The 14,328-nt window shown below is 39.1% G+C and overlaps 1 protein-coding gene across 8 annotated transcripts in view; it reads right to left on the reverse strand.

Moving 5' to 3' along the window:
- LOC148876330 (type IV inositol polyphosphate 5-phosphatase 3-like) overlaps positions 1-14,328 on the reverse strand; it is a 60,148-nt gene that overhangs the window by 9,340 nt on the left and 36,480 nt on the right. For all 8 annotated transcript variants that reach the window (XR_016105829.1, XM_088966631.1, XM_088966629.1 and 5 more), the window contains 2 exons: positions 13,044-13,228; positions 8,760-8,868 (listed from right to left, as the gene is read on the reverse strand). Coding sequence is in view for 7 of the 8 variants with exons in the window: in XM_088966631.1 (XP_088822757.1) it covers positions 8,760-8,868; positions 13,044-13,228 (294 nt within the window). In the remaining variant the exon portion in view is untranslated. The remainder of the gene's footprint in view (positions 1-8,759; positions 8,869-13,043; positions 13,229-14,328) is intronic.

The raw sequence follows: 14,328 nt of genomic DNA on the forward strand, positions 1-14,328 counted from the left end.
TTTCTACCCAGAAATATATGTAACACTAGAAGAAGAGAGAACCGACCTTCCTTTGAGAATATCAATCAACCATTCACTACTGAAGTCACTTTCCTTGTTGAAGAAGGTTATGCGCAGCAGAGAGACAAGTTGTAGTGTTTCTGACCTAGGGCGAACCAGTTCTCTCCATCGACTGATCAGAAACGAAGGTGAAGAGTCACGAACAATGCTGAGGTGCTTTACCAATTGACTTAGGTCAGGAGCATGGCTCTGATACCATGTTTCGACAGTTGCTACAGTAGTCCGAACAGGAAGAAGAAGAAGAAGAAGAAGAAGAAGAAAAGAAGAAGGGTCTTTCAAAAATCTGATGGGTTAACCCATTCAGTCGACCCCCTTAATCTATATTAGATTCTAATCATAGTTACAAAGACAGAAATAACCTTACTTAAGTGTGGGGCAGAGTAACTCTAATAACACTGCCACATAAGCAAGTTAGTTAATAAACAGAAGAAGACTAAACTACCCCTATTCGGCACATCTTAACAGATGTAAATTTATGTTACACATTATTGGGATTCTTTGCTGTAAATTAGCTATAATTTAGGCTACAAATCAGGTGTAATTAGCTATATAATTTTTTCCTTATTTAGAATAGATTAGGCAAGATTTTCTCTTTTAAAATAGGAAACAAGTCCTAACATTTAGGACTCCAATTGTATATAAAGACATGTTCTACTGGAATAAACAAATAGGTCATTCAAACCTAATTATTCACATGGTATCAGAGCAACCCTAGACGCCTCCCGTTCTTCCCACAGCTGTCCTAGGTTAGTTCTCTATCTACTGCTTTTCCAGCAGCATTCTACATTGCTTATTCCGGCAGTATTCATCAGCCATCCTAGCCTTTATCTCATTCCCAGCAGCAACATCAAACACCATCCATGACAAACACCAACGAATCCTCCTCAAACGTCGAAACTGTTATGTTCAACAACAATGGCGGAGACTTTACAAACTACTCATCCACACCCATCACCATCTACAAATTGAACGGCCGAAACTACATGCAGTGGTCTCAATCCTTCATGTTTCATGTCTGCAGCAAGGAGAAAGAAGATTATCTCACCGGAAATATCACTAAACCAGATGAAAATGATGCTGGTTATCGGATTTGGAAGAGAGATAACAGCCAAGTTATGTCTTGGCTAGTGAATTCCATGTAGCCACACATAGGAGAAAATTTTCTCCTATATGAAACAGCTGCAGAGGTCTGGGAGACTGCAAAAGACACTTATTCTCACAAAGACAACACCCCCGAACTGGTGACAATTGAGGGCGTCTTGCATGATCTCCGACAAGGTGATTTATCTGTGACCGAGTATTACAACAAACTCCACCAAAGCTGGCAGCAACTGGACGCTTTTGAAAAATATTCCTGGGACACTACCGCTGATCTCAAACAATACAAGATAATTGAGAATAAGCGGGTCTACAAATTTTGCTTGGGACTAAATTCAAGTCTTGATGCTGTAAGAGGAAGGATATTTAGCACAAAACCGCTGCCAAGCTTACGTGAAGCATTCTCTGAGGTCCGAAGGGAAGAGAGTAGACGCCATTTGATGTTGGGGATGGAAAAATCAGCTGGTGGTGGTGAGTCATCAGCCTTGACTGCCTGAAACCAGCAGAAGCCACGCAAAGGGGGAAGGCCATGGTGTGAACACTGCTGCCGCCCTAGTCATACCAAAGAAACCTGCTGGAAACTCCATGGAAAACCTGCTGATTGGAAGCCAAAGACAGCAGCAGAGAAGGAAATTCGAGGCAACATGGCTGGCAGTTCAGAGCAACTTGCAAATTTTAGCAAAGAGGAACTTGATGGACTGAGAAGGCTGCTGCAATCACAGAAAAATCCACCAGTTGTTGGGTCAGGTTCCATAGCTCAAAAAGGTAACTTTCTTAAGGCTTTGACTGTAAAACAAGAGCACTATAAACCTTGGATTGTAGACTCTGGTGCTTCCGATCACATGACAGGAGATAGGCGAGTTTTCCACACATTCTCCTTGTAATGAAACTCTCACAGTTAGAATTGTAGATGGTTCTTTGGCAAAAGTTGAAGGAATTGGTTCGGTTGTGGTATCTAGGGACATAACACTCAAATTTGTTCTATATGTTACTAATCTAGACTGCAACCTACTCTCCATAAATAAAATTACCCAACATCTTAACTGTTTAGCTAAATTTTCTCCTTATGTTTGTGAATTTCAGGATTTGACTTCGGGGAGGATGATTGGCAGCTAGGAGTCATGCTGGGCTTTATCATCTTGAAGTTCAACTGGATTATGTAAGACAATCTCATCTAGGAGTGAGTGAACCTATTTCTTGTCACAATAATTCTTGTGTGTCTTGTGGTGATGGTGTAGCATTACAGGTTAGGTCACCTTATGTACTTATCCAAACTTTTCCCAAGTTTTATGTACTTATCCAAACTTTTCCCAAGGTTATTCAGAAATAAAAGTGCTAGTTCTTTTCAGTGTGAAATTTTTCAATTTGCAAGACACTCTCGCATTTCATACCCAATTCAGCCATACAAAGCATCGGAACCTTTTTTCTATGATCCACAGTGATGTTTGGGGTCCATCTCAAGTTCCAAATGTCACAGGAGCTCGGTGGTTCATCTCTTTCATAGATGATCACACACGACTCACATAGATTTTTCTCATGAAAAATAAATCAGAAGTTCCTCAAATATTTAAGAATTTCAAAACAATGATTAAAAATCAATTTCAAACTTCTATTCAAATACTTAGAACTGACAATGGATGAGAATTTTTTAACTCTAATCTTGGCTCATATCTATCAATTGAGGGAATCATACAGCAAAGTTCTTGTGTAGATACCCCTCAGCAAAATGGGATAGCCGAGAGAAAGAATAGACACCTTCTGGACATTGCCAAGTCTCTGTTGTTTTCATCAAATGTTCCAAAATGTTTTTGGGGTGAGGCTATACTTATAGTAGCATACCTAATCAATCGACTTCCATCCAAAGCACTAGATTTTTCCACTCCAAATCAAGTATTTTTACAACACTTTCCTCAAAGTCGGCTGATTTCCTCTCTTCCGCTAAAAATATTTGGGTGTACTATGTTTGTGCATCTCCATCAACAACATCAAACCAAGCTTGACTCTCGATCCACCAAATGTATCTTTATAGGGTACTCTCCCAACCAAAAGGGTTACAAATGCTTAGGGTTTTGAGAGAAAACCCTAAAATTCAGAACTGTTGTTGGTTTCAGATCAGATTTTTAAACTGGTTTCGTATAGAATTCTGTTTTCTTTGTTCTTTGGAAGACCTAGGCCGGTTGTTATCAGTTGTTTGGGTGCTGCTTTCTATTACAGTGGTTTAAAAGGTTTTTTATTATTAATTCTTGACCAAGAATGGAGTCCAAGAATCAGGGGGAAGGCGTTTTTGAGACTAGCAATGCTGGTAATATGTCTGAGAATGCCTTTCAGATTACAATTGTGAAGTTTGATGGATCAAACTACTTAGAATGGGCTCATTTGGCCATGATGGCCATTGAGGGGTAGAGGAAAACTCAGTTGCTTGTTGGGAGTGTTAGACAGTTGTATGCCCTTAGCTTCAGTCAGAAATATGTACATTATGAATTTATTGTATATGAATAAAGTACACATTTGATTCATGTTCCTGTGGTGTGTTTCTGTGTAATACCCTTAAACTGGACACTTAATGAGACTTGTGTTAGTTTAGAATGTTCACAGCCATTGGGTAAGTCTGGGGAGATTTATCCTGCTAAGGCTGACACTGGAGTGCTGCCAACTGTTGGGGTGGCTTGTCTCAGCTACCAGGGTGAGACCCAAAGCACATGCAGTGTAGGATTAATAGAACCTTTGAACCGGACCAGATTTCCAGTATTGCCCTGGACCTTGGAGATAGATGGGCAAAACTGGAAAGTTACACCTGACCCATAGACTCGATTATGATGCTACACTAGGTGTCGGATTGGGCTGTCTTTGATGTACCAATCAGTGAGATCCTTAGCGAGGGTCAAAACCTGGGTATGTTGGGACAGTCCGAGAATTCATCTGAGTGGGTGATCATAGTGACAGGATCAGCCCCTTTGTCGGACAAAGGTAATGATCGGGAATGCACTCTCTCTGATGGAAACCAAGACTGCCGGCACCCGATTTCAATTGTTGAGATTTTGTTTTGCAATATATATATATATATATATATGTTATGGTTTTGAAATGATTTGCAAAAGGTTTTAATCCCCGAGATCCATGTAAGTAGAGAGTGCAACACTATTCCTTGCAGTCGAGGGAGAGGTCCTCCCTTGTCGAGCAGTGTTTGATCATTATGGGCTGAGAGGTTAAGTGTAAGACCATTGAGGATAATACCTGATGGGCTAATCTTGCATCTGCCCACAATCCTTGGGTGTTACAAGGTGGCTTGGCCCAGGGACCACTTAAGGTAAGTGTTGAGCCCATAGATCCCATAAGATGGGTTTCAGGGGGTGCACTGTCCATAACAGTGTATTCGGCCAGGCCTTGTAACAAAGGCTGGGCTGAACCCATGTGGCTGATGTGTAGATCAATGTTTGGGTCCCACGCCATACAAGGAAGCCCAACTGGGCAACAGTTTGGAAGACTAAGTGAGTACATAACCTTAAATGGGCCTTAAGCCCATTTCGAACTGGGCTGATTTGATCAGTCAATTAAAGGGGGCGAATTCTGAGATGGATCAACTGATAGGATTGGGCCTAGACCCTATCCACTTAGAGAGTCCAAGAGATTTAGATCTGGAAGCCTCCTAATTAGATTAGGAGATGGCTGATCTGATTTGCAGATAAGATAAGGGTTCTCCCTTATCACTTAAAGGGGCTTCTAATCCAAATATAATTTGGATCAGCAGCTCCTAATTAGGAGCTGATCCCTTTAAATCTATAAAAGGAGGAGGGGGCGGCAGCCTTTAGACATGCAACCTAAGACTCTTGTCTTCAGAGCTGAAATCACAGAAGAGAGATTTCTGCAACCTCTGCACCTACATCTGACTTACAGACTGTGGAGGAAAATTCTACAGGTACTAGTTTAAGTGATCATGATAATTCCGATGAGAACCTACCCATTGCACTCAGGAAAGGGGTGAGAGAATGCAGAAGTAGGCCATTGTACCCTATTGGCAACTATGTGAATTATGAGGGACTATCTTCATCTTACCAAGCATTCACCAACAAAATCAATTCTATCTCCATTCCTGATTCAATCCAAAAACCCATGGCTATCCCAGAATGGAAGAAGGCAGTTAATGAAGAAGTTAGTGCTCTAGTGAAGAATGGTACTTGGGAAATTACTGATTTGCCTCATCGAAAGAATGTGATTGGGTGCAAGTGGATCTTCACTGTAAAAACAAAGGCAGATAGTATTGAGAGATACAAGGCTCGGTTGGTAGCTAAGGGATTTACTCAATCCTATGGCATAGATTATGAGGAGACCTTTGCTCCGGTTGCAAAACTCAACACTATTCGAATACTTCTCTCTCTTGTAGCAAATTTGGATTGGCCCCTCCATCAACTAGATGTCAAGAATGCGTTCTTGAATGGGAATCTAGAAGAGGAGGTCTATATGGGCATTCCCCAGGGACTACAGAACTCATCAAACATCAACAAAGTTTGTAGACTAAAGAAGTCACTTTATGGTCTCAAACAATCACCCTGAGCTTGGTTTGAGAGATTTACCAGAGTTATGAAGAGTAATGGATATATACGGGGACGGTCTGATAATACAATGTTTGTCAAACATTCTTCAGAAGGACTGGTTTCTGCATTGATTGTCTATGTTGATGATATTGTTCTAACAGGGGATTATACTGAGGAGTTTCCAAGAGCCAGAGAATTTCTGACTAGAGAGTTTGAGATCAAGGACCTAGGTAAACTCACATACTTCTTGGGAATGGAAGTGGCTAGGTCTAAGCGGGGCATTGCAGTTTCTCAAAGAAAGTATATACTGGATCTTCTTAAAAAAACAGGTATGCTTGGGTGTAAACCTGCAGAGACACCTATGGACTACACTACCAAACTTGATTCAAATAAAGAAAGTGCTCCTGTAGATAAGGGAAGATATCAAAGGCTTGTAAGGAAGTTGATCTATCTCTCACATACTAGGCCTGACATAGCATTCTCAGTAAGTGTTGTTAGTCAGTTCATGAACAACCCTACTGAAGAACACATGACAGTGGTGTACAGAATCTTGAGATACTTGAAAATGACTCCAAGAAAGGGACTGTTATTCAGAAAAAACTCAAGTAGGGAAGTGGAATTGTATTCTGATGCAGACTGGGCAGGCTCAATCACAGATAAACGATCCACTTCTGGATATTGTACCTATGTTTGGGGAAATTTGACAATATGGAGAAGTAAAAAGCAAGCCGTGGTGGCTAGGAGTAGTGCAGAAGCGGAATCTCGAGCTATGGCTCATGGTATTTGTGAAGGAATTTGGGTGAAAAGAGTATTAGCCGAATTGAATATACCTTCTGAGGGAACAATTCAGCTACTGTGTGATAGTCAACCTGCCATCAATATTGCTAAAAATCCAGTTCATCATGACTGAACCAAGCATGTGGAAATAGATCGGCATTTTATCAGAGAAAAGATAGAAGGGAAAGTAATCAAGCCTGTTTACATTCCTTCTAATCTTCAGACTTCTGATATCCTAACTAAAGCACTTCCAAGGGCGCATTTTGAAGATCTTAGTTGCAAACTGGGTATGATAAATATTTACAACCCAGCTTGAGGGGGCGTGTTGGGATTCTTTGCTGTAAATTAGCTATAATTTAGGCTACAAATCAGGTGTAATTAGCTATATAACTGTTTCCTTATTCAGAATAGATTAGGCAAGATTTTCTCTTTTAAAATAGGAAACAAGTCCTAACATTTAGGACTCCAATTGTATATAAAGACATGTTCTGCTGGAATGAACAAATAGGTCATTCAAACCTAATTATTCACACACATAAATATTTTCATTTAAAAACACACCACAGTACAGAACACACCGCCCCACAGCTTGCAGAACATATGGTGTGTTCCCGAACCATGGTTTTGGAACTTCTGGAACTCACCACAGTAGGGTGGTGTGCTCTGATATGAACCACACATTTTCCAGCCACAGTAAAGAACAATCCCTATGTGTTTAACTATCTGGTTGATGTTTTATTTTTTGTGCTTTCCAAGAGTTGTCATAAAATATTTCCATTGTCCAAATGTAAACAGTATAAATACATGATTGCAATAATATTTCAAGTTTTCTCTTTTTTCACACTGATAATCACCATAACAGGAAACATTTAATTGTGGCCCCCATCTTCTGAATGAAGAACAGATTTCCAGTTAAGGGTCCCCAGATATAAGGGAGGAGCAGCGGTGCATCAACTATTGCAGTAAGCTTCGCAATTTTCTTTGAAATCAGTATTTTCTAGTTTCTTGGTTGTGTGGTTCTCTTTCAAAACAGGATTGTTTTGTCACGGTTGTCAAGGTGATGCCTAGGAGAAAGGCGCCTATGAAAGGGTTGCCTTGCTTAATCACCTACTAGCTATTTTGTACATGGTGTTATTATATATTTTTATATTAATTTTTTGAGATTATGATAATAAAAAAAGACATTATTAAACTAAATTATTCAGTTTATGAGTTAAAATACAATTTTCTTTTTATTATTTTCTTATTTGCTTGGGTTCAATCAACACATATATTGGCATCTGCTGTCTTGAACCTTTGAAGACTACAAAACCTAAACCAATAAGCAAGGATGAACATCTCAGCCCCTCTATTTTCTGAATTTTCTTTTCTCATTTTCTTCTCATGAATATATTAATTTTCTATGTTTTAAAATGATGTTTAAACATTTTTTACAAAGATTATAGATCACCACTAGTGAAAGATGGTTTCTGATTGCTATGGAACCTAGGGAATTACCCTAGGGTTCATAGGTTTTACGTTAATGAAAAATCCAATGCTTAGGCGATAAGGTGCCCCCCTCTACCACTTGTAAGATTCAAGGAGGGGCTGCAGCTTGCGCCCTCCCTGGGATGTTGTATGAACTCATTCTAAATCTGCTTCTGAATTAATAAATTTATTATCATTCATCAAAAGGTGCCCCTCTACCATGGTTTTCTATCCCAGTATCAGACCTGGTACTCATAGAAGAATATACCATTCAGCCTATGACCAAAGCTCTATAGAAGCTTGTCGTTGAAATTCAATCTCTTGGCATTTCTTTCTAGAAACTGGCAACTGGAAAGTTAACTTATTTTTCTAGTTGACCCATCTCTTTTACCTAGCCTTTTTTACAGGCAATACCAGCTGAACAGTAGCTAAAAATGGCCATTAGTCTATTATACAATGTTGGTCCTAGCTATCTGGGTCTTGGGAGGGGTATACTGGATATGCACCTCGCCTCAATTTTTTAATTATTATTATTATTATTATTATTTTTGCACAAAGTTACATCATCCCAACAATCAATTGTTCTAACTTCTAGTATTTTCTTTCTAACCTTCTAGAGGGTTCCATTTCCATCTAAAGAAATATACATATGTGCAATTTCACAAATTTTATTTTTATTAAAGAAAGACAAATAATTTTGAGTTATTCTAAAATTGAAATTGAATCATGTTTAATGCTTTAAACATGTTCTATTAGGAAAATCAATGAAAATTATTTAAAGCATCATCAAGTTAAATGACAAAATAGAAGTAAAGGTTGAATAACCTGGTCCCTCTCAGCCAACTCGGACCATTCTTTTTTGGAGATGAGCTCCAGTGTTTTCTCATATGATAAGTTGATACGGTAGTTCAGATCTCCAAACCATATTATCCTTCTGCAAAGAAAATAATTAGACTCAATAATGCAAGTTCTTTTGAAATAGGATTCATGTAGCTGACCCCATATAGTTGGGACAAGGCGTAGATGATGATGATGATGAATAATTTAAGTTCGTTACAGGAAAATAGATGGAATGATGAAGAAAAAGAAAGAACTCAAAGACTCAGTGAACTGATAAGTACTATTTATTAAGAGGGACATGTATGACTACTGCTATCAGTAGTAGGTCTGCTAACAAGTCCAGTTTCTTGCAAGGTTTAGTAAGTAAACAATTTCCAGCAAGAACATTCTTAAGAAGCAGTTATCTATATCAAAGTGTAAATATTCAGACATAAAGAATATAGTGGTGCTTGGTCTTGGCCTATCTAATACATGGACTCATGGAGAATACAATGTCCCCCAAGCATATTGATGCCTGAACACTTTTGATTTGGTATTGCCTGTCCAATAACCCAGTCTTGAACCGTAAGGGGTAGTCCAGCATACCTCTCAAGGTGGACGCCAAAGAAATATCAGGGTCCTCCAATAAACATACTGGACCAACTCCATGCACATGGTTCAACTCTGCAACTTATCTGAACATCCATATTACTATCTCAAGCAGGTCCCACATGCAGTAGGACAACTCCATATAAATACCCCGATGTGATGCGCACACTAGGGGTGAGCACTATTCAATTAAAACTGAAAAACCAAACCGAAATTTTTGGTTTCGGTTTTTTTTGTTAGACAGTGTATGCCCTTAGCTCCAATCATATTGATGTACTTATTGTCATTTATTGTAAATGAATAAAGTGCATAATTGATTCATGTTATTATGGTGTGTTTCTGTGTAATACCCTTAAACTTGACACATATGAGACTCGTGTTAGTTTAGAATTTTCACAATCGTTGGATAGATCTGAGGAGATTTATCCTGCCAAGGCTGACACTAATGTGCCGCCAAGTTGGTTGGGGTGGCTTGTCTCAGCTGCCAGGGTGAGACCTGAGGTACATGCAGTGTGGGTTTTCTTGAAACCCTGAACCGGACCAAATTCCAGTGTTGCCTTGGACCTTGGAGATAGATGGGCAAAACTGAAATGCTACACCTGACCCCTAGACTCGATTATGGTACTGCACTAAGTATCGGATTGATTTGTCTTTGATATGTCAATCAGTGAGATCCTTAGCGGGGGTCAAAACCTAGGTATGTTGGGACAGTCTGAGAATTCACCTGAGTGGGTGATCAAAGTGATAGGATCAGCCCCTTTGTCGAACAAAGTGAATGATCGGGAAAATGCACTCTCTCTAATGGAAATCTAAACTGTCAGTAGTGGATTTCAAATGTGTTTGAAATTTGGTTTTGCAAAATATATTTATATAGAGATATACTTATATATTATGTTTTCACAAATTGTTTGCAAAATGTTTTAATTCGCGAGATCCATGTGAGTAGAGAGTGCAGCACTGTTCCTTGCAGTCGAGGGAGAGGTCATCTCTTGTTGGGCAGTGCTGGATCATTATGGGCTGAGAGGTTAAGTATAAGACCATTGAGGGTTATACCTGATGGGCTAATCTTGCATCTTTCCATAGTCCTTGGGCCTTCATAAGATGGCTGGACCCAAGGACCATTTAGTATAAATGTTGGGCCCATTAAAAGCCCATGGTGATAGACTTAGGGGTTCACTGTGTCCTACAGTGAATTCGGCCAGGCCTTGTAACAGAGGCTAGGCTGAACCCATGTGGCTGATGTGTAGATCAATGCTTGGGCCTTCATAAGATGGCTGGACCCAATGACCATTTAGTATAAATGTTGGGCCCATTAAAAGCCCATGGTGATAGACTCAGGGGTTCACTGTGTCCTACAGTGAATTCGGCCAGGCCTTGTAACAGAGGCTAGGCTGAACCCATGTGGCTGATGTGTAGATCAATGATAGGGTCCCACGCCATACAAAGAGAGCCAAGCTAGCCAGCATTAAAAGGAAGTGAGCCTGAAAGCTTAATGGGCCTAAATCCTATTTCGAACTGGGTTAATTAGATTAATTAAATAGGGGCGAATCTGGGTATGGATCAGTAGATTATCCTCTTATCCACTTAAAGAGTCCAGATCCAAATAGAGATTTGGATCAGAGAACTCCTAATTGATTAGGAATAGTTGATCTTGATCTGTAAATAAGATAAGGGATTATCCTTATCACTTAAAGAGTTCAGATCCAAATAAAGATTTGAAACTCCTAGTCAAATTAGGAGATCATCTCTTTAAGGTTATATATAAACAGCAGGGTGGACCTGAAAATTACATAACACAATATTGATTGTTTCTACCTTCAGTTCTTTCTCTCCCTGCTCTTGCCGCCCTACACTATTCGATCTCCATTTCTTGGAACTGATCAAGATTAGATCTTGATATTCCTTATTGCTAGAAGAAACAATTCTGAAGTTGTGCTCACTACTCCATTCAATTCTTGCTAAAGAATCAAAAGTTCTTGGTGAAGAACTACCTGCCGATCCTGCCTCATCCTAAGTTGTGTCATTTTCAGTGGAGGGAGGATTTGACACACTCTTTGGGCGTGAACACCTGCATTGGGAGGAGCATTTTTGCGTGGATTCCGTATCAGGTATACCTCTTCCTAATCTTGGTTTCAGATTTGGTCTAGTTTGGTTATAAAAACGAACCTTGAAAATGCAGCTTTCTAAATTGGGAATACGATTCCTAGATGAGAGTAAAAAATTTTTGAAATTTCGCCCAACCTTCCTACAGGGTTTGGACATCCATATGATGGATCTCCCATTCCTTCAATTTTTTGTTCGGCTTTTGGTTAATTTGGTTTTTTATTTCGGTTTTTAGAATTAGAAATTTGGTTAACTGAATTAACCGAACTTTCTATTATTATATATAATATATAATATGTAAGCTATAATATATAACACATTATATATTTATATATTAATATATAATAAAATGAAATTTGATTTCATAATATATAATATATAATATATATTATATGTTATAATATATATACTAGAGTATACATTATTAAAATCTGATTTTACCGAAAACCAAACCAAAAATTTCAGTTTCTCTATAATTTGGTTTCAGTTCTTTTAATTTTTTTAGTTCGGTTTTTAACTGAATAAACCGAATGCTCACCCCTAGTCCACACAACATCAGCAACTTCACTTAATGCATAGGCTGTCAGTGTAGCACCCTGAACTAGCTTACCTAAGAGTAAAGGGTCCTTTGGCCAACCTCAAGTGCCAAGCCAGGCCAAGTCATGGCTCCCGATTAAGGTTGCATTGATAACACGGTGGATGCATACTTTGTATAGAAGGTTTCAATCACTAAGCTAGATTCCTTTTGTTTTTCCTTCTTTTGATCAGCAAGGGAATTCATTAGGCACTAAGAAAATTAAAGAAAGTATAACAGGTTGGAGCATTCCAACATAACCCAAGAAACACAAGTTTAAACTCTTGCCCAAAAGAACTGAGGTCTATTAACCCCCTGTTTAACCAATACATCAGCCATTCCATTTGCAGTTCTCCTAACCCAACCATAGGTAGTGTTGAGCTCCCTTGAGTAGTAGGATATCTTCATAAAGGCATACCTGTACATCCAATGAGCTGAATTGATTTTCCTTCTCCAAGATAAAATTAATTTTGAATTCCCTTCCACAACTAGCTCTGGGAATCCAAGCTGTTTTGCTAGTCTATGTCCTTGCAAGTTGCAACAGTGCTAGCAATTCAGCTTTAATTGAGTCACCATTACCAAATGGCCTGGAGTACAAAGCCACCACCGAACACAAGTGGTTCCTGAAAACATCCCCTATGCTTGCTCTGCCCGGATTACCCATGGAACTCCCTTCTTTTTGTTTTTCCTTGAAAGGTTCAACTTTGGAAGAGGCAGAAAGCGTCCTAATAGAGAAATTGGAAAGTAAAAATGTTTAGGAGAATGATACCTAAATTCAAGTGGCTCTACTCAGCTCAACTGGATGACACCTCAATCAGTTAGTTGAATTCCCATGGAATTCCCAAAATGTTTTTAAACATAAAGAGAAAAGAAATATAGGATTCATGACATATGCAGATGAAAAAATGTTTATTATTAGCTAAGACACCTTAGAAAAAACAAGGATTGGGAATGTTCATATTAGATGTACATACAAAAAAAAAAAAAGTCTTCAGTTGACTTACTCATGGTCATGGATGGTTTTTGGAAATTCAACACCAGAAACTGAATGAAAGTTTGTCCTCCGATGTATTTCTTGAACATCAGCATTTCTTTTAAGTTCATCCCCTTCTTTTTCACCTGCTGTTAGGTGACTACAGATGAAACAGAAAAGTGTCTGATAGATAGACATGCTAACAGATATGGATCCCTGGAATATATAAAAACTTGTCAAGATACAATTAAGTTTACCAATGGATAGATATAAATGATTAATACAGCTCAAGTCAACAACAATTATAATGATAATAATGATGATAGTTGAAATTAATTAAAATTTTTACGTAAATTTGTTGAAAATTGAAGTGATTATCACAACCCACCAAAGAACAGAAACAAAATATCTGAACTTGTAGAGAAGTCACATCCTCTGCATCCATGGTGCAGAAAAATTTCTGCAACCACCAATGAAGTTATGCCACATCGTTCTTTTTGAAATTCATTAAACTTAACGGATTCCAGGCTATTAACGGGCATCTGGACTCCAAAAATGCTAAAATACATAATCCCACTCTCAGATTTCTATATCCTCTGTCTCGTATTCTCCCCCCCACCTTCTCTGTTCTCCCTCGAGCTCCTCTCTCTCCAACAACCACCCGTCTCACTGATGAGAGTGCTGCTGCAACCATGAACCACTGCCAGTTTTGCTCCTCACCAAGTCATTCTTCCTCCAGCTCTGGTTGCTGTTCTCAATCCATCATTTTTCCTCCACTGCAACTGCAACCACACCCATTGCCAGCTTCTGGCCATTCTCACAATACCAAGCAATAGGTTAGAGCCCCAACCACCGTGACCATGCGAGATTTCTCTTTGAGATTGCAACTTCTGTGCAGATGCCTTTCCCACTCCTGGACATATTCTCTCCCAACAAGAGCTTAGAAAACCTTTCCTTCATCATTTTGACTTCTGGAAGCAGAACCCCACTAGTTAAAGTACCATGTTCAGAGTTCATGAGGAAGAATTTTGTTACAAAATGTACAAGTTAAACCAACTCACCAGAGTCTGAACCTCATGAAGCAGTGGATTTCTGTCAACAACTTTGTTGCTTTGTCTCCAATTTCGCAAAGCCAATGCCATGACTGTTGACAGATTCGGTGATTGGCAACCCAAAGTAGTTTGTTCATCAGAACAACTGTTGTCATCAGTGGGTTCTGCTGAAGCTCCAGAATTGGTCCTATAGTATCCAAATGGATCACCACTCAAAGTAGAGAAGCTGGTGGTTTCCGTGATTGATCTATATCTAACTGATCC

Source organism: Nelumbo lutea, chromosome 1 (genome assembly GCF_056320005.1).
Source record: "Nelumbo lutea isolate HS-2025 chromosome 1, American lotus-T2T, whole genome shotgun sequence".
In the NCBI taxonomy this organism is placed as follows: domain Eukaryota; kingdom Viridiplantae; phylum Streptophyta; class Magnoliopsida; order Proteales; family Nelumbonaceae; genus Nelumbo; species Nelumbo lutea.